The 27,240-nt window shown below is 39.9% G+C and overlaps 1 protein-coding gene across 1 annotated transcript; it reads right to left on the reverse strand.

Annotated features, from left to right (window-relative positions):
* Positions 1-938: 938 nt before the first annotated feature.
* Positions 939-24,814, reverse strand: LOC123763942 (endoplasmic reticulum-Golgi intermediate compartment protein 1). Its single transcript, XM_045751273.2, has 8 exons — positions 24,746-24,814; positions 22,541-22,675; positions 22,265-22,356; positions 18,916-19,044; positions 14,472-14,630; positions 9,311-9,411; positions 4,855-4,977; positions 939-4,196 (listed from the first exon to the last, which is right to left on the reverse strand). The coding sequence occupies exons 1-8, from the start codon at positions 24,772-24,774 to the stop codon at positions 4,089-4,091; spliced, it is 876 nt and encodes a 291-aa protein (XP_045607229.1). The 5' UTR covers positions 24,775-24,814; the 3' UTR covers positions 939-4,088.
* Between the last annotated feature and the right edge of the window lie 2,426 nt (positions 24,815-27,240).

The raw sequence follows: 27,240 nt of genomic DNA on the forward strand, positions 1-27,240 counted from the left end.
AATAAAAAAAAATTGACCTCATACATAGAGAAAAGGGTTGCTTTATCATTTCATAAGAAAAAAATTATAGTAAATATATTAATTCAGGAAAACTTGGCTTATTAGGCAAATCGGGCCTTGAATAGTAGGCTGAGAAGTGAGTTCTGGCTACTAGGTACGACATATATATATATATATATATATATATATATATATATATATATATATATATATATATATATATATATATATATATATATATATATATATATATATATATATATAAAATTTCAGTATTTGAAGAGCAGAAAATCAAAACAATACAGTATTATATATAAATAAAATATAGTACAGTACCTGTACTTTAAAACTAATAGAAAATGAATATTCAACATTTCATGTAATCACAAAACATTGGCTAGAAGATAAAATTAGCCACATGTACTGCTGTTGCTAATTATTTACCATGTACATACATTACTATGAATAGTAACAAGATGGATAAAGGACTTGTTTTCAGTGCCCAAGAAATATCATGTAAGTTCTGCATAATTAAATACTACAAAATATACATTACAATCAAATAAATAAAGTTAAGTATGCAGGCGATGAGTCACAATAATGTGGCTAAAGTAAGTTGACCAGACCACACACTAGAAGGTGAAGGGACGACGACGTTTCGGTCCATCCTAGACCATCGACTTGAGAATGGTCCAGGACAGACCGAAACGTTGTCATCCCTTCACCTTCTAGTGTGAAGTCTGGTCAATAAAGTTAAGTAGTTTTAAATTTGTGTACAATCTAAATATTTAGTTCAACAGTTAATAAATTTGAATCTGGTAAACACATTGTCCATGTTTGTGTTGTACCATACTTAAGGCCAAACTCTAACAATCGTAGTTATTCAATAGAGCAACTCAAGCTTGTCCCATCACATTACATGAATAATCAAACATTCGTTTAAATGCTCCACAAACTTTTAATTATAAAACAATAATTACAAGATTGTTTTTGAATAGCCTTTTATTGTATAACAAAGTAAAATAATTGCCCATTAAACAGTTTGCACACAACACATTTCCCAGCACCTTATTAAAAAATTACTAAAATATGCACAATTTCTTTAAAAGAAACCTCTTATCTTTGTGCAAAATAGATAGCAGCTGTGTAAGCACAAATTGAGAATCACCAGCTAAATCATTACATTCATACAGTACTCTCATTTCTGTTTATAAAGCACAAACTGGGTACCTTTAATAAAAAAAAAATTTTTTAAACTTATTACAATGCCAAAATATACAAGCACAAATATAAGTTTTGAAGGACTTTTTACAATATAATTGTCAAAAGTTATTATAATTATCAGCGTTACCTGGAATGATGGACCTTGGCCATTTTAAAAAATGCCTAATCTATTAAATTGTATTAAGCACAACAAAAATCACAAGAAATGCTGCAGAAATATCACAGACATACGATAATTCCTGGAAGCTTACAATTCTTGTCATGAAACAAAGAAAATGCTTAGTTTCCCTTCTGCTTTAAGACAAAGAATTAATATGTCTTGAGCCAAGTCTTCACTATTTCTTTCCCTCAAGCTTTGTGGAAAGGAACCTCAAGTAACAGCCAAATCTACAATGGCAGGCTGATCAACTACAGTACTAATAAAGAACAATTTACAATACTCCAGATTTGTAGTAATGGTATAAGCGATTTAATATTACCCTCAATATATTTGTTTTAAAATCTTAACAATTAAATAAAACTAAAAAATTTTGTGTTCTGAAGCTTGCCAACTATAAATCAGTAATGTGACTTGACTACCTACAATGTGGTTCACTACAGTAATAAATCTATTATAGTAAAACCTACATTATCCAGATTCTAGGATTACCTGAACAAATTTCCATTCTCCATCATAAATTAGCCCAGTTAAATTGGGGCCAATACCCATTATGAGACCTCTCTGGGGCAGATTGGCTGATGTGGACATTTATGCTATAAGCAATAAACAAAACAAAAATTTTGTTAGTTTCCTACATATTTAATTAGTGTATTCCAAATAAAACATGTATTTTTTGCACGTCAAAGTAAACATTACCAAATTAACAACTGCCCTAAAAAATTTAATCTCGCAATCAATTACTTGGATCTCCAAATATCCGGTGGTACCAATTGGTCCAGATAAATGGTGGTATTGTATTGATATGCCACAACAGTATTTATTCTCGTTTCTATCAATTTACATTCTCCCATCACTACTTTTCTGTATAATGCTTAAAGTATTTGTTTGCATTTTTACTACAGGTTTTCAGTCTTTATACTATATAATCATTAATTCAAACAAAAGAAGATATTCAACCATCTTTTGAACTTTGATTTTAGATAATTTTATCTATAAAGAAGTACGGTTATCTCATGATGTGCAGTACTCAAATTTGACATTCGAAGCATGTTTTGCCTACAATAAAAGCAGTGATGCACAAGATTACCTCAATGAATTTTGATTAGTGCATTGAAATTTAAGACTCAATATCCAACAAAGCCTGAATTCACACATTTCCTAATATTTAATTTTCACTCCGAGTAAAATATGCTATGTGATAATACTCAGGATTTTGTCATGGTAAAAATAAACCATGATTTAAGTGAACTAGTCAGAAAGAAGAAGTGCCATATAAAACACAAACTGGTAGTCATGTTTGTAGGGCATTAGAGTCCAAACACTGGTGTATCAATAAATGAGAGTAAATTTATAAAAATAATCTAACCTATGGAATGATAGAATATCAATCAGGGTATTTGTGTATGTGTGTCTGACTTAAGCTTGAATAGCTAATTGACTTGCCATCAATCACAAGGACAGTATGTCAATTTCAGAAAAAATGAAAAATGCTGTAACCCGAGTACTGCAGTTGTTTGGTACAACAATAGTAAATTTGCACAACATTTGTCCACCTTTTCAGGTATTTTAAGGAAAACGCTTTGAAGGCCTTGTTAACATGAATACTGTATTTGCTAAGGGAATTTGTTGAAACAATCATTAATTCTAACTAATTTTGTGCCTTAGAACAAGTGTGGCAAATACTTTACAGGTACTGTAACAGTAAAAAAAAAAAAAAAAAAAAAAGTATTTGGAAGCTCTGCAATTATAGAGTGCTCCTTCAAAGTTGTTATAACTTGAAAACAGTTAAAATGTTAGAGAATTCTACACAAACTGGAACCCTCAGGAAACAGGAGTTCTCAGAGCCAATCAGCAAAAGATATTTAAAAATAACGTTAACAAGAAATCTACATACAGTATTATACTTCAGGAGATAATTATGGGCAGGTTTCATAAAATGAATCCTAGCAAGCATTTGTAGACTAAGAGTAAACAGCCAATAGTCTTTCAGAGACCCTGCAAATCAAAAGTACAGCATTAGATAGATTGGCATCGTGAGAAAATGACAGACAAATGACAAAAGTTATTGATTACTAAAAATATGTTGGTTGCTAATTGCATTTATCCACTTTAGCCAGTGCAGTGAAGAGCAAATAATAAGTAAAATCGTCAGATCTGCTGAATCACCTGAATGTTATTTTCCTTTAAAGCACATTTTATCTATGCTTTGTGTACTTAAGCATTTCTTGAATCTTATTTACTTGATTTTTTAAGCAATTTACTAGCTATTTAAATGCTCTTAATTTAAATAACACATCATAAATAATAGCACATAATTTAATCATGCATGGCAGTCCATTAAATTGAAAATGCCATATTAACCTCTCATTAACCACTGCACTGCGCACCTAGTTTCAGCAAAAACTTCATAGTGCATTTGTCAAGGCCATTTTTTTTTTAAATGTTCAGATAAAATTATTGTCAAAATGTTTACATATATTAAAATATAGCCTAATAAAAAAAAAAGCACAACTATCAAGAGCGCCTTAGGGTATTCTGCAGTATAGTGGTTAATGCAAATATACATTGCAATATATTAATCACCAGAAAATCTAAAATATTAAAAGGGATTCACTGCATATTAACATAAAACTAATACATGATTCAGTTATATATATACACACACATTTAGTCAAAATATATTTTTCCTATATTTCTTTACAATTCAACTTAATTTGCCTTCTTCAAATTTCTTGAAGACCTTTGATGCAGTGAAGATGAAGGAATCGATGATGCCAGCAACAGTGAAGGTGCCGCCCACAATAGCACACACCTGCCATAAGGACACAGTACAAGGTTTAAATAAGAATATGAAAATTATATAATTAAATATTATTGTTTTTAAAACCAAAGCTTAAAAAAAAAAAAAAAAAACTATTACAATGTTTTAAGTGGACAGCTGCTTCACTGAACAAAATGTCACAGCAAAATCATAGGTTTTGATGATAATACCTATGCTCATCGGTACCTGCAGCCCTTCCCACACCTCTTAATTTAGCCAATCTAAACTAAATTGCATTATGCTGTCCATTGTCAGAGTGATTAGTTTTACAAAATATGAATAAAGACCAGCCTGTAGTATTTTCATATGAATTATGCCTCTGTCAGTTCTGGCACACACTGAAGTTGATTCCATGTTAAGCAAGCAGAGGTAATATAAGCTGCTTATTATAAAAAAGTGTCAAATATTTAGTTGCATATTCTACCTTTACTCTTGCAAAGCAAGTCCAGTTAAACTGCATAATTATATTTAATCATTACTAAAATTTAGAGTTTGCACTAGAAACTTATTACCAATGATAGTAACTTTAATTACTGTATGATACAGTATTCATTAAAAATGCAATATTGTATGTCTATCAAACAATATCAGAAGAGGCTTTATTAACAACCAAGCATCACTGGGCAAATAACGAAGCGCGCACACTTACAGTGGTAACAAAGGAATATATGGGTGGTCTTTTCTTATGATATTTGACTGTAATAGGCGTCAAATCATATCTGAACCACACTGCTGGCACCACCCGCCCTCCATGGCTGAATGACACGTAACTCTACAATATAAACAAATTAACCATCATTAATACAGAATAAAATATACAAGGCATATTGTGCACTAAATTTGAGGAGGGTGATCTATTGCACCAGTTGTCTGTGTGAATACTCTACACTACACACACACCTAGCTAGTAGCACGATACCTTAATACTAATTAACTTATCTGAAAAATACCCCAGCATGGGGTAAGGGAAGAGAGGAGGAGACAGAGCCACACAGGAAAGATGTTGACCCGAGCACAGTAGTCCAGAGAAGAGCGAAAGAGTCTCCAGTCCCTGAGCTCCCCAAGTTGTCGTTGTTGCCGGGAAGAAAACCTAGCTGATCGTGCAGCTCCAAACAATACAGGTCTTCACCAGCCTTTGTTACTAGTTACTTTAATCATTTCTAAACATAGCTGATAACTAGTTCAATATTTAATAATCAACAAGACCAGAGTCTTAATGCTCTGCGAGAAACAAGATTCGTCTTACGTCTGGCAAGGAAGATAGGAACAAACACTCATCAGCAGTCCTATCAATTAATGTAAAGTAATTATTTAGAGCTCAATTTGACCTCTGGTTTCCAACTAAGGAACCCAGGGTTGCAACAGTTTTTCTTATTAAAAATGGTACCAGAAGTTCTCTCTCAGACTGTTCCCCATTACTGGGTTACATCAGTCACAGGAGTTCTGTTTGGCCTACCAGGTAAAAGAACTAGAACCCAGCCCTCCTTCACAGACACAGGTAGTGAGTGATATTCTGCTATTGCCCCAGGAAAGCATCCAGAATGTCAGCAACACTTTTCAGACAACTGCTGGGTTCACAGAAAATGAAGTATTGAAACTGCCAGACAACTCTGCAAATGATTAACATCAAACAATTGATTCATTGAAAACTGGCTCAAACTGGTTATTACTGTACTGATAGACACCACCAGGTGACACGGCCACAGCTGGCTCCCTTGGATAAGTTATTGAGCCGATGAACCAATGAATCAACAAACCTGGAAGGAAGCCACCGGGGCTCCAAAAGAAATAGGTACAGTAATTCATTAAATTCAGAGCTGGGTTTCAGGGAGAGTCCCTTGATGGCTCCCTGAAGTAAAATAACCATGAAGAAAGAAAACAAAACTTATAGAGGAGGATGAGAGGCAGTACAGTAGGTACCAAGACGAAGAGACCTCTGGCCTGGAAAACCTGACCCAGAGCAACACAAAAGCAACTTGAACCAGGGATGTTAACCAAATACCAGGCTGCCAAATTTCCCCAAGTTCAAATATCAACCCAGAACGTGTTGGAGAAGTTCCCTTGGAACAAGGGGACCAAGGAAATAGGAACAATAGAACCAAGGAAATAACCAACAATGCATCAACCAAGCCAGAACCAGTGTGGCCCACAGTTAGCAGCTGAGTGCTGCCATCATATAACAAATGATCCCTCCCCACCAGATGGACAAGCTATGCATAAATTACTAAAGGATCCCTCCAAAAGTGAGTTGACTCATTCTTCACCAGAAAAGAAGGCTGCAGATTAACAAAAATGCCAACCAAGAGAAGAAAAAAAAAAAAAGTGAGAGCCAACAAAAATACTGCCTTGAGAAAGACACCTCTGGTCAAAGGGGAAACAGTGAATCTCGGACAGGAGTGAAATACCAAAACCAAGTCAAGAGACTTGGACAGCTCATGAAAAGCATGAACAGGCCAGAGGTGAAAACTCACAAGACAACTTGCGTAACGGTACTGACGATGAATCAACACTGAACAAGCAACAGTAGCTACCTTGAGGTTACCTTGAGGTGCTTCCGGGGCTTAGCGTCCCCGCGGCCCGGTCGTCGACCAGGCCTCCTGGTTGCCGGACTGATCAACCAGGCTGTTGGACGCGGCTGCTCGCAGCCTGACGTACGAGTCACAGCCTGGTTGATCAGGTATCCTTTGGAGGTGCTTATCCAGTTCTCTCTTGAACACTGTGAGGGGTCGGCCAGTTATGCCCCTTATGTGTAGTGGAAGCGTGTTGAACAGTCTCGGACCTCTGATGTTGATAGAGTTCTCTCTCAGAGTACTAGTTGCACCTCTGTTTTTCAACGGGGGTATTCTGCACATCCTGCCATGTCTTCTGGTCTCATGTGATGTTATTTCTGTGTGCAGGTTTGGGACCAGCCCCTCTAATATTTTCCACGTGTAAATTATTATGTACCTCTCCTGCCTGCGCTCAAGGGAGTACAGTTTTAGGCTCTTTAGTCGGTCCCAATAGTTTAGATGTTTTATAGCCCTGCCAAATGCTGAATAAAAAGAGGTGACACTATGCTGGTCAAAAAACAACTACAGCAGAGTCCAAGTTCAAGTGCAGTGAAAAGCTCTACACCCTAGGTGTTCATGTAAGGAAAGAATCCCTTTTGGAAGAATGTGTTAGTACTCACCTAGTTGTGGTTGCAGAGGTTGAGCTTTGGCTCTTTGGTCCCACCTCTCAACTGTCAATCAACTGATGTACAGATTCCCAAGCCTACTGAGCTCTGTCATATCTACATTTGAAACTGTATGGAATCAGCCTCCACCACATCACTTCCTAGTGCATTCCATTTGTTAACTACTCTGACACTGAAAAATTTCTTTCTAATGTCTCTGTGGATCATTTGGGTACTCAGCTTCCACCTATGTCCCCTTGTGCGTTTACCACCGGTGTTAAATAATCCATCCTTGTCTACCCTGTCAATTCCCCTGAGAATTTTGTATGTGGTGATCATGTCTCCCCTAGCTCTTCTGTCTTCCAGCGACGTGAGGTGCAGTTCATGTAGTCTGTCCTCATAACTCATGCCTCTTAGTTCTGGGACTAGCCACTAGGCTAGTCCCAGAACTAGTCCAGAACACTAGCCAATCGGCTAGTGGCAGATTGTTTACTCATTAACTGTGTAAGGAAAAGACATTTGGTATTCCCACCAGTGCATTGTCACTGTGTGCAACCCTTCCTCCGAATAGACAGTACGTTTTAATACTAAATGTAATAAGTACATTCCTGACTGTCTGCATAGTACATAAATACACTTAATTGTGCTGTTACATTTACCTTCCCTATATTCTCCTAATTTTCTGTTAATTCACTCAAAATTTTTAGGTTGAAGTTTTCGTGTTCAATTCTATATACACGAGTTTTAAATATAAAGAATACCTTTTTCAGTTTTATTAAACAATAGAGATTTTATACAAAATTTGAAAATATCCTGAGTTACTTTATAATTTATTGAAAGACTTTAGTTTTGTTTTATTAGTTTTATAAAATTGTAATATCAATATAACTATAGGTTAAGTACTAATTGTAATTAAGAAGCAATAAATGCTATTTACATGCTTGTCCTCCTACACTCCCAAGGTTAGGTTAGGTCATGGTTTTCTATACAGCTTTTCAGGTAAACTAATATTCACAATATTCTGGTGTGATGCTGGCGATTAAGTGTATTTATGTACTATGCCGATAGTCAGGATTGTACTTATTACATTTACTATTAAAACGTACTGTCTATTCGGAGGATGGGCTGCAGTGTGAGGATGCCCTCCCTCCAAAGAATATAAACCGATTCAATACAGGAAAATAAATAGTCTCAAGTATATTCAGTGATTGAAACTGTGTACAGTGTTAAATGTAGGAAACTGGCTTGGAACTCAATAAGACAGAAATAAATAAATTAGGTATACAGTTGTGAAAAGAAATATTATTGGAATGCAGATGGGTGGACAGAGAAGCGCGCCGGTGATTTGTTCACTTGGTGGGTGACAAGCAACTTGGGAGGACGACCAACGTTCTGTGGAACACACTGGTCTTCAATATTTATGATAAGTGCAAGGGCATTGTAGCAATAGTGGTGCTCTTTATTTATAATTAGGTGTAGGATACATACATATATTTAAGTTGCGCACATATCCCCAGTGGTTGGCTGGTTTTAAGTGTTTTGATTCCTGTTGTAATAAACACGTTAGGAGTGAATATTAGCTAGTGAATCAAGCACTACAACACTTAACATGTACTTTCAACCATCATTTGTTAAGTGTTGCTGCCTAACTTATGATTCCCTACATACTGCAAAAAGGTCCCCTAGGGGGCCATGGCCTCCAGTTTGAGAACCAGTGCTCTAAACCAATGAAGAGTCTACAGGTTACAAAGTCACATCAAGTTCTCATTAACTTCAGCTAAAATACTGCCACCTAAGGATTTCTAAGCTTATAATCAATTAACAACAATATGGTATGACATATGTTAAATTTGTAGTAGTTTGCTTACAATTTTCTCTAGATATTCAAATGTGGTAAAGACATTAAACAGGTTCTTACTACTACATTACTAAAAATATTTGTGTTACTCACCCTGTAGGCATAGGTATACTGGTATGCTATAAGCTGATTTCCACTGGATTCTTCATAAATGGTTGGCACAACTTTCATTACGTAGTCATGAGATTCCAAGGCTGAAAAAATAGAGGGTAAAAAATTAGACAAATGTTGACATCAAACACAACAGCACCAACAACTGTGAACTCTGTCAAAACTCCAACAAAACAAAGATTTTCATGATGCCTGAAGTCTTTAGTTTTGCTTAAACCAGTTATAAAGGATGTAACAAAAATCCATTTTCAAAGAAATCTGCAAAATGTTACATACAGATGTAACCAATCTTAGAATATGGATCGATGTGTGCATGAATGTAGAAGGAACACATTTTGAATATTTTATGTAAAATATCTTTACTTTTCGTTATGAGAATGGATTTGTAATAAAATGAGACACTGGTCCATCCATCATTGGTGGATGGGTAAATAAGACTGCTAGACACCAGCAGAACCAGTTCCATCACAATCCAGTCTGGGATAACATCTGCTAACACCAGCCTCAAAGATGGACTGCCTCCAGCCTGACTAGATGGCCCATAGTGTCATGATGCCAGGTCAATGACAAACTCCACCTTCAACTAGCACCTGACCCTGTAGTCTGCCCATATGCATTCTGCTTCCAGCTTGGCCAGACAGCCCAATATCTGTACCACAGATGCAGATGAAGCTGCAACGATGGTATAACATCACGAGTAAATAAACATCAATAGTCCAGCAGTTACCCATGGCAGTACCCTTAACTTCATAAAACCAGGTGTACAAACACCTACAGTGATAGCAGACCATGCAACTCATTACATCAACACGTTATAACTTTCTATGTGAGGAGTACAACATTTTAGCAGTCAGGCCCTTGCCACATGCTAAACCTTAAACATATTGGGCTTTTAAAGGCTCTAAATGTTGCAGTGAATAGATGGAGGAGAGAGAAAACCAGCACCAAATGTAATGAAATACCAATTCCAGAGGAGCCCCAGTGCCTCCCTGAAGCTATCTTCCTGAGATTTCTTCAGACTAAAAGGCCACATCAATTGTCAATACAGTGCTTCCTCACTCTAACGAAACCTACTCTATCGATTCCCGGATGATCCGAACAAATTGAATTCGGTACGAAATGTTCAGTGGCACATACAAATGTTCGATTAAGTGAGGATTGTTCGTCCAAGCGATCACCGAGACAGAGCCGTCATAGTTGATGACAGCCACTGTCATCAACTATGATTCACCAAAGTGTAAACAGTTGTACAGAATTATATTTTGCTTACCCATTGTTCCCAGTGAGAAATGGTTGAAGGATGATAAACTGGTGTTACGGGAGGCAGGTGGTGTCAGATGTCAGGGGAGGCAGGTGGTGTCAGGGCATGAGAGAAAATAACGAAGCCTGGCATTTTTTTTTTTTTTTTTTTTTTTTTTTTTAAGAAAATTGGTGGGGCGGGACAGATGGAACAAATTCCGCACTGGAACGAATCGCCTTTGCCCCATGTACTGTAACCACTCGATTATCCGGGATACGAACATCCGGAAAACGCCCTTAAACGGCCAAAATCGTGACAAGATAAAGTTCTCAATATCTGGCCAAAATGGACATGGGAGCCGGATAAAAGCTGGTTTAGCTGGATAAAAAATCAGAGCCAGTTAACTTGCTGCCGATGTTACACTATCCAGACAGTCAGCCGGATAATCATTGAATTGTCCGGATATGAAAGCCATGGGGCGAGCCGTACTGTATTAATCCCGTCTGGCTGTGGCTGGCTGGCTCGAGACACATGGTGGAGGAGGGGGTGGGGTGGTGGGGTGGGTGGGTGGTGTCGGGAGGGTGGGAGGGGAGCATCAGGAGGGACCACCTGGGTACAAGAATTATCATTAATTTTAGAACAATTCATCATAGCCAAAAACAAATGAAATACTAGTAATTATGTAATAACAAATATATAAATTTCCTAAAAACAATGTGCACAGGCTGAAGTTTCCTTAAAAAATAGTGTTTTTTCCTCCTACATAGGTCGCCAGGAGATAAACTATAGCTGCCCTATGTGGAACCGTCCAACACTGGTCAATCCATGTGCTCCCATCCCTCGTGTTATACCACAGTGCCGCGCCATTAGTGAAATATTTTTTTAAATAACTTTTTTATTTTCATAGTAAATATGAACATTTTTGGCCAAGACTGTCTGGTAGCAGCACGAATTGTTCTGGAGGTGTTAAGAGGAAGAAGGTTGTCCTAACAATTAAAGACAAGTTACTGTTATACCTCAACCAGTGAGGCTTCACAGGCAAGCCAAGCACCTTCAAGTGAGGCGTCACAGGCAAGCCAAATGCCTTCAACCAGTGAGGCTTCAGCAGCTGGCAGTCAAAATTAACTTTGCTTAATGAACTGTACAGTAATTTTAAGTGTTAATTTTAGTGTTGTGTTAGTATAGGTTACGTAAATTGTTAAGAATTCTTAACTTCAAGATGTGTGGCATCAATCAAGAAGATGAACACCAAGGTAAGTTGAGGTTTCTAGTTGAATATTTAATAATTATATGTGGCAAGGCAATTCAAATTATGTTGTTTGTAGTATAAAAATAGTTGGAAATGGTCACTTTTGGACTCGGAGGTGAAAAAGTACCATTATCCGGAACACGTGAATATCCGGCTGGGGGTCCTTCCCAAGTAGTCCAGATAATCGAGTGGAGACAGTAGTTTGTTCAAGTGAGGACACACTGTAATTCTGTTTTGGCCTACCAGGGACCAGAGCCAGAACTTGGGGCCCCCCCTCATAAGAGGTGCAGGGAACAGGTAAAAATTTGCCACCTCACTAAAATACAGCCTCCAGAAAGTCAGCACTAGCTTTTATACAAAATCTGGAGGGTTCACAGAAAATGAAGCCTTGAAAATCTCCAAACAACTACTGTAAACGAGTCACATAGAGCAAGGAATTTACTCATATGAGCTCAACTTGTTAGAGGTCATCTATTAGGTGGCCCAGCCCAGGCTCCCAGCCAGCTCCTCAAGGCCATTCTGGACCTGATGAACAAACCCATGACAAACCTGGAGGACAGGAGCCACCAGGGCTCCTCCAAAAATTGGCATGTCAAATACGTCAACATCTGAGGTTACCTTATCATAGTAATCTCCACTTCATTCAAACCAACACCACCAACATCCATCACCACCTCTTCCATGTATTTAACTATGCTCCACCAACAATGATAATCAAGATAGCAAGTGGATCAGGACTTCTTGTATTGGTGAGTACAATCAAAATACAGTACAGGTGCTGTCGAATTTATGCTTGAACTTGTCTATTTTTCCCCCAGATTTAACCATTAAACTGCTCAGCATAAGGGGCATAATTTGAAAAATATTCAAATTACCTGTATGTAAAAATAATTTAAAAATGTTAAACAAATCTTGAACTTATTGGCTTCAGCATTTTGAAACTTTCATCAAAATATTTTCAGAAATTGATTTTAGATGAATATTTAGAAAAAAAACTTTTTGTTGATAAGGAGAACGGCTCCTATTAACTGGAACTGATGGATAGTGCAATAATAATGAGATGCAAGCACCTGTCCGAGGCACAAAAGAATAGTATTAGTAGTAAGAAGTGTCCACAAAGCGGATATGCAGCTGGTGCCTTTATAGCATTGGTGAGTAATACATAACAAAAATAATAACGAGTATGTTATTATGCTCTATTTTGTTACATATCATAAATACATTGCCCAATGTTATCATCAGTTACTTTCAATAATGTCCCCCAAAAAAGTTTTTTTAGGGGATTTTTTTTTTTCCTCCTTTATTTATTATTTGAATTTGTTGTAATCTTTACATCCTGGAGATTGCATACTTGTCCCTAACTATGTCAAGACAGATATAAATTGGTCAACAAATAAATCAGTAACAACTCTCAAAACTTGGTACTTTGAATTTTTTTTGCCAGATTTTTTCAGATTTCAAACTATTTTCTGTTTCTTTAGGTTGTTTTGATGATTAAGGACCAGATTAGGGTCTTTTTACTTATATAAAGTATACCCTAAATCATTATAATTATTATAATTATTCCTATTTTTTTTTTTGGGGGGGGGTATTTTTCTTTACTTCATTTCAACACATTGACCTACAACTTTTACATATTCAAGTACGAATGTCAAACAATGTTTATTAAAACATACAAGTAAATTTATGAATTAGAACGGCCTTATTCATTGTCGATAACTTCAACTTCAATTACATCTATAACTTTAATTTCAACTTGCTTCAGTATCCAAAAATCTAGTTTCTGACCGATTCTCACCCTTTTTACATATAGTGTGCACAGCTGTCTGTTCTGAAATCCTATAGAATCACTGAAGCTGGACCAGGGTTTCACATAGGTTTGAACCTCATTTTCTCATAGGTTCGAATCCTCATCACGGTTCCTGTGGATTTTCTCGTTGATATATAGAATCACGATACTGTGATTTCTCTGTGTATTGAAAGAGGGGCATCAGAGGTAGGATTACTGGACGAGTACAGTAATTAAACCAAATTAAACAGTACAGACCTAAATAAATAGTACAGTAATTAAACAAATAAACCTAAGTACAGGCTTTCTGTCTGACACCAGGGAAACCCACATGTAATAAAAATGGCTGCTTTTTCTTTTAAACATGAATTTCAAACAAGTACAGTACTGTATTTTGAACTGCAATAATAATATTCATTTCCCCATACAGTACCATTCTTTATTAACATATTCTGTCCTTCCTTCCCCCATTTGCTTTTACTGTTCTTGTAATATTTACTCCATTCCACTCTTCATTACAGTATCATTCCCTTTATCTTTCTTTTACATAAACACAACACATTGTACTTTCCTTCCTTCCTTAAAACTTTTGGTATTTCCAGCTTCATCTGTTTTTGATTTATTCATCTCATATTACATAGTCATAAGTACCTGTCTTTTGTTTTCTATAACCCGAGCAGGTGCAGTCCTATATACAAGACTTTTTTTTATCTTACAAGGAATTTTTTTGCGGGAAACATAGGTTGCAAATGCAAATCTCAAACCCTTACAAGGCAGAGACATGGGTTGACTGCACAACACTGTGGTGGATGGGAGGGACACCACATCCGTATGACAATTTAGAAAAAGTAAATGTAACACTCACCATTTCCATCAATCTTTGCACGTCCATACAAGGGATTGAAGGTTCCAGGAATATTTGGGTCGTCAATCTTGCTCCCAAAGCGCACTTCATGAATCACATGTGCAAAGTCTGTGTTCTCCGGCTGTGTATCTGCTGAATGTGTTGACACATGGAAGTTTCCTGCAAGTTAAATGTAAGTACATATAGTGGCACTTCACAAATCTAGACCTCCCTATAACGGATCCATCCAAACAATGGTACTGTACTGTATATATTCAGCTGCTGGATATACCCCCTTGCAAATAAAAAAAAAATCAGAAAAATAGTAGTTTCCATAGGGGTTTCCTGTAAAATCCAAATCATTGGGCAAAGTAATTTCCTGTAAATTATATTTTTTACTAAATATTTTATATTTTAGTATGTTTTTGTCATCAGAGTTAAGGTCAGTGAAAGTGCCAGAAATATTATTCTGAATTTGATTATGAAACCATACAACTTAAAAAAAATTAGAACGAGTTCAAGATATTTAATAAAATCTTAAGTTTAAGGGAGTTCTTGGCATGGGAAGTTGATGGATCTGAAGGAACAAATTCACAAGGGCCGTGATGAGGGTTTGAACCTACGTCCGGGATGATCCCAGATGCTCCTTGATTGACTGTGCCACGACATGGTTGTGTTTATCGCCCTTACAGAGTAAGGGCGAAGAGGTAGAACATTTGGTTGACAAGAGCTCGGGTGCACGGGGGAAATATGTGAAACCAGCTTTGTGCTTCAGAGAAGCTGCGGGAGCCGTCGTGAGGGCAAATAGTTTGAACCCTCATCACGGCCCATGTGGATTTGTTCGTTTGATGTATCTATTGTGATTTCTGAGTGTATTGATGGATCTGGTTCATCGGTGTCATGGTCCTTCCACTGAAGTAGAAGGTGAAGTAGAAGCCCCAACGACCCAAGGACTGAAGAGAACCCCCGCTGCTCAGACAATAAACCACCGGAGAGCAGTCCAAATGGAGCTGGATCGTGGAACCCCAAGCGACCTGAATCCTTCAAAATGACAGCCAAACCACCGCAAACTCCTGCACCGTGCTGTGATCCCGACAGAAGAACAAAGTCCACCGCCCCTGGCTGGCCTGGTGAGCACTGATCACAAAACCCCAGCTGAGAGACAAGGCACCTGTGAACACGTAAAGCGAGGGCTCGGGTAGTTGCCAAAGCACTGAACCCTGAAAAACCCGAAGAGGAAGATGGTGACGCAGCAACCGACACAGGGCCCATGGAGGCCAAATCCAGCAATCGTGAGAGAGACAAAAAGTTCGGCCCCAAAGGAACCATAACAGATGCCGAAGCCAGACCCAACCCGGCAAAGTTCAGACTTCTGCACAACTGCTTGAGCAACCGCTGAGTGACCCGGGACCCTTCCACCAGAAACAGCTGAAGGCGGGACCGCAGCAACACCTTCAGAAGGAGAGACATGGAAGCGGTCCGTGAGTCCCACACAAGGCCCAGCCAGGTCTGAAAGTCCCAAACAATCTATACCTATAATAGGTTAAGTAATAATTGTAATTACGAAGCAATAAGATGCTTATCTTAACATACTAAGAAAGTTAGGTAAGGTCGGTGTTTTCTATGAAGCTTTTCAAGGTAAACTAGTATGTTAAGTATGTCACATATGCATGTATTTAATAAGTCAATATTGACTATACGAAAGTGCGAGAACGGGTTGGATGTTCGTATATTCATAGCCAAAAACCACGAACCAGGCCTGGCTGAAAGAGACGCCAGACCGTAGAAACTCGCCTGCAGAACGTAGGCACGAACGTGTCAACACAACGTAGCCAAGATGATGTGGGGAGCACCCCCAGTGGAAGAAAGCAAAGTCGCACAAGCAGGAGAAGAGTAGGGAAGAGGTGAAGGAGGAGCCCTACACCCATACGCAGGGAAAACCTAGCATTCTTCCCATAGCGGCAATCCAGAACACCCCAAGTAGCTACAGGGCACAGACTGGAGAATTGAGAGGAGCGAGAGGCGAAGCACCCGAGAGAAAAGGACGCAGAACACCAGCACACGTGCACACCGCCCACATCATAGCAAACTACCATGGCCCATACGCAGGCAGGGATGCCAGATGTGGGTTGCGAGAAGTAGCGAGCTGATGAAAGAAAATCATGAAATTGACTAGAAAACTAGACAATATAGTGTTGTTTACAATTGAATCCCTTTTCAGAGTACATAGGTCAGCTGTTAACAGGAAACAAAAAGAGCAGTAAGTAGAGAAACATACATAACATAGCCCTTCTGTGGCTACAAGTAGCCCAATCGGGCTACAAGGAGCCCAATCTGGCAACCATGTGCAGCACAGGATAGAGCATGGAGAGAAGATACAATCATGAAAGAACTAAACAGGACCAGAAACCGAGAAGAAGAACGGAGAAGGACCAACAAGCCCTAGAAAGGATCGGAGAGGAGCCACACCGGAAGACTACAGACGTTCTAATAATACGGGAAGAAGCAAAAACCTTCCCGAACCTTCGAGCACACACAGAAGCAAGCGTAAAGCACAAAGCCACAGCAGGCTCAGTCGAACCAGAGACCAAAAATCATGCAGAAACCCCAAGAAGAGGGGAACATGACGGTGAAGGTCTGTCCCAAGAAGAAGGGTGGAACCGATGGATCAAAGGGACAAGGAACCAAACACTGGGAGGGGCCGACTCCCAACAACATGTATGTAGAGGAATGGGGGGGGGGGGGGGGAAGAAAAACCCCACTCCTCGTAACCACAAGCCCTGCCCAGAGGGTAGAAAAACCCAGGCGGGGTCCAACGGGACCTGAGGTCCTCCAAGTCAGCCCCTCACCAGCCCCGGGAATCCACAAGGCAGGTCCTGGGGCAGAGCTGTCCCCCCTAAGCTCCACACACACCAGAAAAGCCGGGGCAGCCGGACAAGTACTAAAGAAGGGAGCCCACTGGCAGACTCATACAACACGGCTGGAGGAACAGGTTCGAATACCCCCGTCGCTACCCCGGAAGGGGAAGTCCGAGACAGCCAGAGTTTCAAGACCACCGAAGCCCCGTCCCAACTCCAAACCTACAGACGGTAAAGATCCGGATGCAAAGAGGAAGGGGGTGACCATAACGGGAAAAACTATGGGGCGCGGAAGGAAACAAAACTGAAGCAACCAACATCCCCAAGCCCCGTTACACCAACGAAAACGGGGCAGCCTTGGGGCTTCCAGGGAACAAACAACCTAGCGCGTTGTCACCAGCGAAATGCAACGTGTAACGCCCGTGCTGCCTGTACTCGCATAAGACTGGGTAACCGAGTCACAAACAAGCAACAAAACTCGTAGGACTCCGGGCCGAAGGTGCCACCGACCTCAAAGGCAACAGATGGAGGCAAAGACAGTGCGAGTCACCCTGTGCCAAGGGGACAGAGCAACTCTCGAACTCGCACAAAGTGAGGTGGGGGGGGGAATCCGGGGTCACATCCACTGAACCCACGCGTTCCCGTGGGTATTCCCAGGGCCCTGAGATGGAATCATGCTCAGGGAAGCCCAAGCAGGGTATTGCTAACCGGCGGCCATGCCTACCAAACAACCTTCTAAGAACTAAACCCCAGGGACGTGTACACTCATGGGGACCTAGCAGGGAAAACCACCAGAAGAAGGAAGAGTACTTAGTACACAGGGGGCAAGAACCAAGGCAGACCCCCCTCCCCACCAGGCAGACAAACAAAAAGAAAAAGAAAACCCTGCAAGAGGACAGCGTACCCAAGCGGAACAGAGCCAGCCGCTATGATTGGTGAAAACAAGCTACGCAGTACCTTTCACCCCTACCAGCGCAAAACTGCCCTTCATCCTAAGGCGAACAAGGGAGACAGAACACCCTGGCACACAATGGGCAGCCGAAAACCAAGCAGTAAACGGCCTAGCAAAGGCCGCACTGTACCACACTAGGTACAGTGCTGAAACAATCACCGGAGCCAGAGCACACGACCATTGCCCATAGCATCAGCCTCAGAACTGAAGGGTGGATAGCCAGGCGGGGGTCTGGGGCTCCCACTTCCCCCTCCCGGGGAGGGGGGGAGCTGCGCAGACAGCGGCGCGGCAACGTGTGACGTCATGCTTGTTTCTTTTTGGGGAGTTCTATCCACTTGTTTGGCTTTTGGTAGCAATTTTCAACAGAATAGGGATTTGTTTTGGGATGCTTACCTTTCTGGGTGCCTGACCAGGTCAATGGCAGACATAGAATGCTTTCAACCACATGGGGGTTTCTATAGGCCATTGCTCCCCATGCCTCTCTGAGGGGACCAGGTTCTGGCTCGTGGTCCCCGGTAGGCCCACAGAACTCCATACACATGACTGATGCCAAAGTCTGACACTAGCATATCAGCCTGGATAAGCTCCGGGGAGCCGAAGGGGCTCCTCCCAGAAAATACTATAAATATAGATACTAAATAAAGAATCCACAAACCTGGCACTTTATTTATGAGGAAATTTGCCTCAAAAACACAACCCTCTTCTCCAATGGGATTTTTTACAGTGTTCTCCACAAAGCCAACTTCATGTCGACCAAGATCATCCTGGATATCCAAACCAACATCTGTAAAATAAAGCACCAAATTAAACAGTACAACCTCAACAAAAATGGACCACAAAACAGAAGAGAAAAAATTTGTTCTATGAACAATTTTTCAAAGGCTGAAATATGGAGTCAAATTTTATGAAATTTTCAACATGGGAAAGGAGGGATACACAGTCTGCACCGTTAACCATTGCATTTCACAAGGTTACATAGTGCATACATTGTGTGTATGCACAAAAAAAAAATAAGAAATTCAAAACAAGGTAGTGACACCTCTGCTTACGAATGCCCCTATTTACGAACTTTTCGGGTTACAAGCCCAATTTCTTTTGAAATTTTGAATCGGGTTACGAACTATGCCTCGGGAAATGAGTTTGTTGATATACATATGGCCAACCCAGCGCATGGTGGCACAGCGATCGCGCCTCAGTTTACCAGTGCCTCTCGCCTAGTAACAATCGTGCCTGAATTCTTTGTAAAGAATTAGTTTTTTTTTTGGATTTTTGGCTATTTGAACATAAAATTTGTTACTATGTATCTTGCCATGGGTCCCCAGAAAGCCAGTGTTAAGGTTCAAGCCAAGAAAACACATGAGAATAACCATATAGGAAAAACAGGAGATCATTGGTGGTGGAATTGGTGGAGGAACACAGCAAACAACTAACCACCAAGAACTAGCCTTTCACAATGAGCAGCAACAAGAGGCAGCTAAGGAAATGTCTTCAGGGGAGGCGGCGGCAGTAGAGAATGTCCCTTCCTCAACAATTAGGAAGTGGTATAGGCTGTGGGAAGAAATGCAAACGTGTTGAAATGACTCACCCAGAGCAAGCTGTAGTAGGCCGTTGCATTGACCTCTTTAATGACAATGTGATGCCTTACTACTGTACAGACAAGTGTTACAACGAAGGGAAAAAAACTCCTCTATGGATAGTTTTATAGTGAGAAAATCAAGTAGCGAGTCACAAGCAGGTCCTAGTGGTATGCCTGCAAAACGTAGGAGAGTACCCCAGAAAAGTCCTCACTGCCTGATGTTATAATGGAAGGGGACTTCCCTTCCAAACACTAACACTTCTCCTCCTCCCCCTCCTCACCGTCTTCCACTCGCCAGCAAGAGTCATTAGTAAAGGTAAGTAATAACTTGTACATACTTTAGTACTGAAGATCTGGGTGAATTAGGTATAAATTTTACTTCGAAGTAAATGTTTTGGAGAGTCTGGAATGGATTAATTCAATTTCCATTATATCTTCTTCACCACAGTCTGTGGTGTAGTGGTAAGGCACTCTCCTGGTGTTCCGCGAGCGCTTTGTCATGGGTTCGTACCCTATAGTTGGTACTATTTCCAGCTCACACTTGACAAACAATGTGGACTTAGTTAATAAGCTATCCACACTGAATTTAAATTTTGATTTTAAACTAATAAGTTTCGATGTGACCTCTTTATTCACTAAAGTTCCTGTTGATGATCTGTTAGAATTTCTACGCGAGGAACTGCCTAAATATAATTTGAGCTTGCAGACCAATAAAGTATTGGAACTTATCAAATTTTGTATAAAAGACAATTATTTTAGTTTTAATGGAAAATTTTTCAAACAAACATTTGGTATGGCGATGGGCAATCCCCTTTCCCCAGTTTTAAGCAATTTGTATATGGAATTCTTCGAAACAAAAATCTTATCCAGGATTATCCCGGCTAATGTAGTTTGGTTTAGGTATGTTGATATTTTGTGCTTATGGCCGTGCGACAAAGACCAGATAGTTTTTCTTAATGAACTCAATTCTTTGGTACCTTCGCAGTCCAAAGGCAGTACCTTCAAACCAAAGGCAGTCAAGCATTCACAGTTGTGGTAGCAACCAGTTAGACACAGTCGCAACCAATCACAGTTAGTAAAGAATAAAAGTTTAATGTCAGCCACTCAGGCAGTCTGCCTCCCAGGTCATCAGCTGGTAGGAAGGAAGCCATCCGTATTAATACTGCTCAGACATGGCTGGGAAGGATACAGCTGGGAGGGTCCAGTGTGGGGGACGGAGGTTGTGGAAGGGACCTGTGTGGGGATGGAGGTTGCAGGGAGGGACCTGTGTAATAACCCAAGTGTAGCTACAGGATAGGGAATGGAGGGTGTGGGGATGGGGGGGGATGATTGTGGAGGAGGGACCTCTATGGAATGTGTGGAGGGAGATGGAAGGGCTTGGGAAGGGACAAGGTGTGATCAGCTCCTGTGTTAGTCCTAGTCGGATACTTTAGTCCTATTCGAATATTTCTGCTAACCACTCACCCACTGTAGCCACCCATCTCACACTACCCACTGCTACCTGCCCACCCACTCTGCTGCCCATCCTGCTACTCACCTGTCCACCCACTGTCTCCTGACCGCCCTGCTACTGACCTACTCTGCACTCACCCACCCATCCACTTACTCTACCCTCTGCCCTGCCACCAGCCTGCCCCTACTGCCACCTGCTTTCTATGCAGGGGCTTTCTATTGCTGCTGCATAGCAGTGGAACTGCCCCTTCCTCTCACATATGTCATCACACAAAGTCCACCTCTATGACAGCCAAGATGATACATTTGACCTGCCACACGCTCCACCACCCTGTACCACCCAGTGCCTGGTACGGCTCGCCGGCAGGCAGAGTGCCTCTGCAAACAAGCAGTTAGCCTGTTCTACCAAGCAGTTTGCCGACTACCTAGCAGTTATACAGCCTCTACCCAGATGTGGTGCAGCCACTAACTGCCAGCCACTTCTTACTGCTCACGTTGACAAGACGTGATATCACCAGCAGGGGTATAAATAGAGCCCTGCAACCCATGGAAGTCAGTCTTTCTCTGGTACTCTTGGGGTCATCACTGCTGATTTCACCTGCCGTCTGCTACCAGCCTACATAGTATCGGATGCTATGGTGGTATGGTAGATGTCTTCAGCTCACCAGTATAATATTGTATTATACTGTATTTATATTTTTATTTGCTTGTTTTGTTTGTTCTGTTAGAATAGCCAAGAGTTTGCAGGAACAATTTTCTGTTACATTAATTATAGTAAAGTTTATTATTTGTTCATCTGTTTGTTTCATCCTGCCACTTACACACTGCAAGGGCCAAAGCAGCATTTTATTTTATGTGATTGAGACCCACACTACACCGGCCCAGTATTGCTGCACTACTGCATCACGTCACAATATTCTTTAGAGGGAAACTGGGCAGTTACTAAAGTAAATATATTTAACTAAAAATTACTTACAATCACATTTAAGACGAGGTAATGAGATTTTGATATACACTGGGATTCTGTCTGTCGATTCACCGGGGTTATCTACATAGAACTCTGACACTCTGGAAAAAAAAAAAAGGTACAGTATGTTGATTAAACTAACCTCTGTAAATTTAAAAAAAGATATATAATAAAAAAAAATACAGCAGTGTTTGCTAGGAAATGACACTTTCATACAATCCAAAAACAAAATAAAATAAATTAAACAGGATTCAACAAAACCTTGAGAAGACAAACTGTACTCACAATTCTCCTGAGAGGAAGTGGAGGAGCTCTGAAGTAAACAGAATCAGCATGAATGTGATGCATGTTACACTAATGACAGCCCCAGTTATGGTCGGCTGGGTCAAGTCTTTGGGCACTTTGCGATATATGTCAAGTCTGGAAAAAAATAAAATCGGATACATTTTTATATATACAGTAATACTGACTGAAAGATTGTGTTACAGTATTTACTATGACATGCACTATAACAATGTGCATGTATGAATGCACACATACATGTGTGCACAATTACACACAACTTGTGTACACAACTTTAGAAACTTGTGAAAGGAATCGTTCACAACCTTGTATACCACTTGTGCCAGATCAATCCTGGAGTATGCAGCTCCATCCTGGAATCCATACTTAGTTGAACACAACACAAAGTTAGAGAAGATTCAGAGGTACGCCACCAGACAAGTCCCAGAACTGAGAGGTAAGAGCTACGAGGAAAGGCTACAGGAGCTAAACCTTATGTCCCGGGAAACAGAAGAGTAAGGGGAGACATGATAATCGCCTACAAAATTTTTAGGGGAATTGACAGGGTGGACGAAGACAAACTATTTAGCATGGGTGGAACACGAATAAGGGGACACAGGTGGAAACTTAATACCCAAATGAGCCACACACACATTAGGAAGAATTTTTTCAGTGTCAGTAGTTAACAAATGGAATGCATTAGGCAGTGATGTGGTGGAGGCAGACTCCATGCAAAGTTTCAAATGCAGATTTGACAAAGCCTAACACATTGCAATTATGTAATTACACATGCTAAATGAATCTACACATATAATAGCCACTTTAGTTGCCTGCAAGAATGTATAACTAGACTTTTAATCATGGAAGATTCAACCATGGAAAGATAAACTGGAAGAATGGAAAACCAAATGGAAGTACAGTATAGATACATGGAGAGCTAAACTATTGGATGTGGCAGAAATTTTGAGCCAACATGTCAAGGACCCACAAGAATGAAAGGCAATGATAAGCCAGTTAGTCTTGACCTGATATTCACCTTATATGAGTACTGTATAGATAAATTTGACATAAGGGAAGTCAAATTAGAAGCCCCATGGAAACGAGTGACCACAGCATACTGACATCTGAGTATCTGGTGAAGTAGGGATAACCTCTCCAAGGAAGGGACCAGAAAAGAAAAGGTTGGCCTACTGGAGGAAATTACGTACGACCAGTTACAAAAAGTACTGTCATTTCTGTATGACTAGTTCAAATTCAAATGTTTATTCAGGTAAAAAAGTACATAGAAGAGTTACAATGTTGGATTTATAGATAGAAGCTAGTACAAAGAAAACCTAAAGCCACTAATACTCACAGCATTTCGGGAAAGGGTGTGGAGAAAAAAACACATTAAAACTTGATACTAATTGCGATTAAAGTATAAATTGTGTTTGGGAAAAAGGGGGGGGGGGGAGAACATAGCAGAAATCAGCAATTATAACAGTTTGGTCAACAAACAGTATTGTTTGAAAATAGCAAGACATGGGGTTGACATTTAGGGGGTGAGGTAGGTTACATGGAGTTTATTAGGTGGTACAGTACTTAGTTTTTCTCTTAAACTGTTGAGAGAGGTACAGCCTGACATGATTGGGAAGGTCATTCCGCATTCTGGGTCCTTTGATTTGTAGAGGCATTTCTAGCTTGGTTAAGGTGCAACTCTTGGAATATCAAATAGGTATTTGTTTCTGGGTGTGGTGCCCATGAGTTCTGTCACAACCTTCTAGGAAGCGTTTAAGGTCAGGATTAGCATTACTGTTCAGCGTTTTAAATATATAAGAGTACACATGAGAGGATGTGCAGTGACTCAATATCTAACATATTCAAAGAGTCAAGTAAGGGTACCGAGTACTGTCTGGGGCCAGAGTTTGATATTGTTCTAATAGCAGATTTGTGTTGAGTAATTAAAGGCAGTAGATGATTTTGGGTAGTAGAACCCCAAGCACAAATATCATAATTGAGATAAGGATATATGGAGAGAGTAATAGAGCGTCACCAGGGCAGGGGCGAGGTACATAAATATCTGATCTTGGAAAAATCTCAGTTGTGTAGACATCCGTCAATTCTGAGCAAATATATGTTTATTATATCACCACAACGTGCCCACCGAATATAACCAAATAAAGACACTCAAAACAGAATTCACAATTTATTTACTATACTTCCACTGACCTTCTGACATCAAAACTGAAGAACACCATCCTGACGTCCTGTCTGTACACCTCACAGCTGTGTTTACGTCTGCCACGACAGCACGCTGCCGGGTCGGGCTGCGTCCCGTATCATCCAAGATGTCTTCTTTATATTAACCACATTAATCACTTAAATAGTGACAATTTTATTAGCGTTAGATAAACATCATGCACCTACTATGACTTTTCCTCAAATACTATTGATTAAATTCCAAGAAGAGTATTTGGTTTTGACTTTTTCAATTCATATGTTAGGCATCTATTTATATACCGTTCAGTGACCATCTTTGTCACGTCGCTTTTCCATTGGTTGAACGGATTTTGACTTACACTGAATAACATATGCGCAAAATGCCCAAATTATTCCACCTACATCAAAATGTTTGGATAACTACTACTCTATACACTTCTATCAACACTAAAAATAATTATTCTATAAGTATTCATCAGCATTACCTATACACATCTACGTTATTCTGGTTATGAACAATTTTTTCAAATGCATTTGATCTGTCAACTGCTATATTTCCGCAGAATTTAAACTGCTATCAGCACTATGAGCGGGTTTTCCGATGCTTGTTAGGAAATAAAATGATAAAAATATTCTGATAGTGTTAAATAAGCAGCAGAATTACACAGTTAATTGTGCATAGACGATATGCCTCCGTTATTACTGTTAAGTGCACCACTTATAATTTTGGGATGAACTATCTAACCCCGTATACTTTATTTACGTTCTACTATGTTCGGTTGCATGTGTCCCTACTTACGTAGAATATGTATACAAGTATAGTTTTTAAGGTTACTTAACAGGTATCACTGCACATGCACACCATAGGTTGCAACTCGCAGTTGCTAACTTTTAGCAACTGTAGATACAACAATTCCATGCAACTTGCAGTTGCAAATGTTTTATTATTAATATGAAATTTAATAAAACGTGTATATTGCCTGTTGTGTTTATAGTTTCACACAACGCACAAAATTACACAGTATCATACAGCTAAGTGAACTAGTGTATTGCACGGTACACCAAATAATTTAAAGCTTATCAGTGCTCAGGCTTGGGTACAAATATTACTGAGAATATGGAACAGGTGTTAATGATAATGACACCAAGTATAAACTATGTGGTATATGTTTAAGATCTCACACCCTCACCCATTATGTTCTTGATTGTCCGTTGATTAATGTGCTATAGAAACACTGAGATAAGGACTGTTCCTGGACAAACAGCCTGGATGTGTCACAAAGGAATGATTGAGGATATTCTTGGAGAGAATAGGAATTTTGTACCAAGATTGTAACCTTTGTTGAATTGTCTGAATGTCACTTCTGGGCATGTCTACTGCAAATGGTGTGTGTACCCTGGTCATACAAGTATTTGTGTGTACGTCTGGTAACATACTGCATGAGTAAAGGAAGAAGTGCATATATTTATCACTCAGATTGTCCCCATAATATGTTGATTGCTTGTTATGTGTTTATATATATATATATATATATATATATATATATATATATATAATATTATATATATATATATATATATATATATGTGTGTGTATATCACCTTCTGAAGATGTATATATATCACAATATATATATGTATACACACATATATATATGTGTGTATATCACCTTCTGAAGATGTATTTAATATACGAAGTACTTAAGGAAATTTCCTGTTTCATTTTTCCTCCGTGGTCTGACATTGTCAGTATATATATATACTATTTATATATATACTGAAAACGTCCATACCCCAGAAATGACTCGAACCCATACTGCCAGGAGCACTATGCAACTGGTGTACAGGAGACCTTAACTACTCAACCATCAGTGACCATACAAGGGTTTAAGTAAACACGTCTCTGATCCACACATATATATTCTACAACTATACAAATCCAAGAGAGTATGAGAGAGCTCCTCGAGGTTCTCTGCTTGTTCATCTCTCACTGGTCGGTTTGCCTTTCCTCTGCCGTTTTCTCTCGACTCCGCCGATGAAGATTGATGAAGATTAAGCCACCCAAAAGGTGACACGGGCATGACTAGCCCGTAAGTGGTGGCCCTTTTGAGCCATTACCAGTATCAAGAGCTGATACTGGAGATCAGTGGAGGTGGGAATGCACCCTGCATGACGGGAGATGTCTCCCGCGTGAATGTGAGTCTCTTAGAATCACATGGCTAGCACAGAGAACGTCCGAATCCGTGAAGGGCAAATCTGCGACATTGCCCTCCGAAGCCGTTCCATGAAGATTGACGTGTCCATCAGCTCATTGTATGGTGTTGGATGATCAGATCACCAGGAAGGCGGAGATCGGAACCATACACAAGGCTGAGAACCCACTGCCCTCTTTAGTTGCCGAACAGATGTCGAGGAATACCAAAGGATGGTTGTTGATCCATGAAGTCGGGTCTGGTTGTGCCCTTAGAGCCGCCTTCAGTTGGCGGTGAAACCGTTCAACCATC

Source organism: Procambarus clarkii, chromosome 23 (assembly GCF_040958095.1).
Source record: "Procambarus clarkii isolate CNS0578487 chromosome 23, FALCON_Pclarkii_2.0, whole genome shotgun sequence".
Lineage (NCBI taxonomy): Eukaryota > Metazoa > Arthropoda > Malacostraca > Decapoda > Cambaridae > Procambarus > Procambarus clarkii.

Excerpts from the sequence above, each read along its gene's own strand:
- LOC123763942 (XM_045751273.2), bottom strand. The coding sequence starts at position 24,774 with ATGGTGTTCTTCAGTTTTGATGTCAGAAG. Across the intron at positions 22,676-24,745 it reads TTCAGTTTTGATGTCAGAAG|ACTTGACATATATCGCAAAG; the intron begins GTCAGTGGAAGT and ends ATTTTTTTCCAG. Across the intron at positions 4,197-4,854 it reads TATATTCCTTTGTTACCACT|GTGTGTGCTATTGTGGGCGG; the intron begins GTAAGTGTGCGC and ends TCCTTATGGCAG.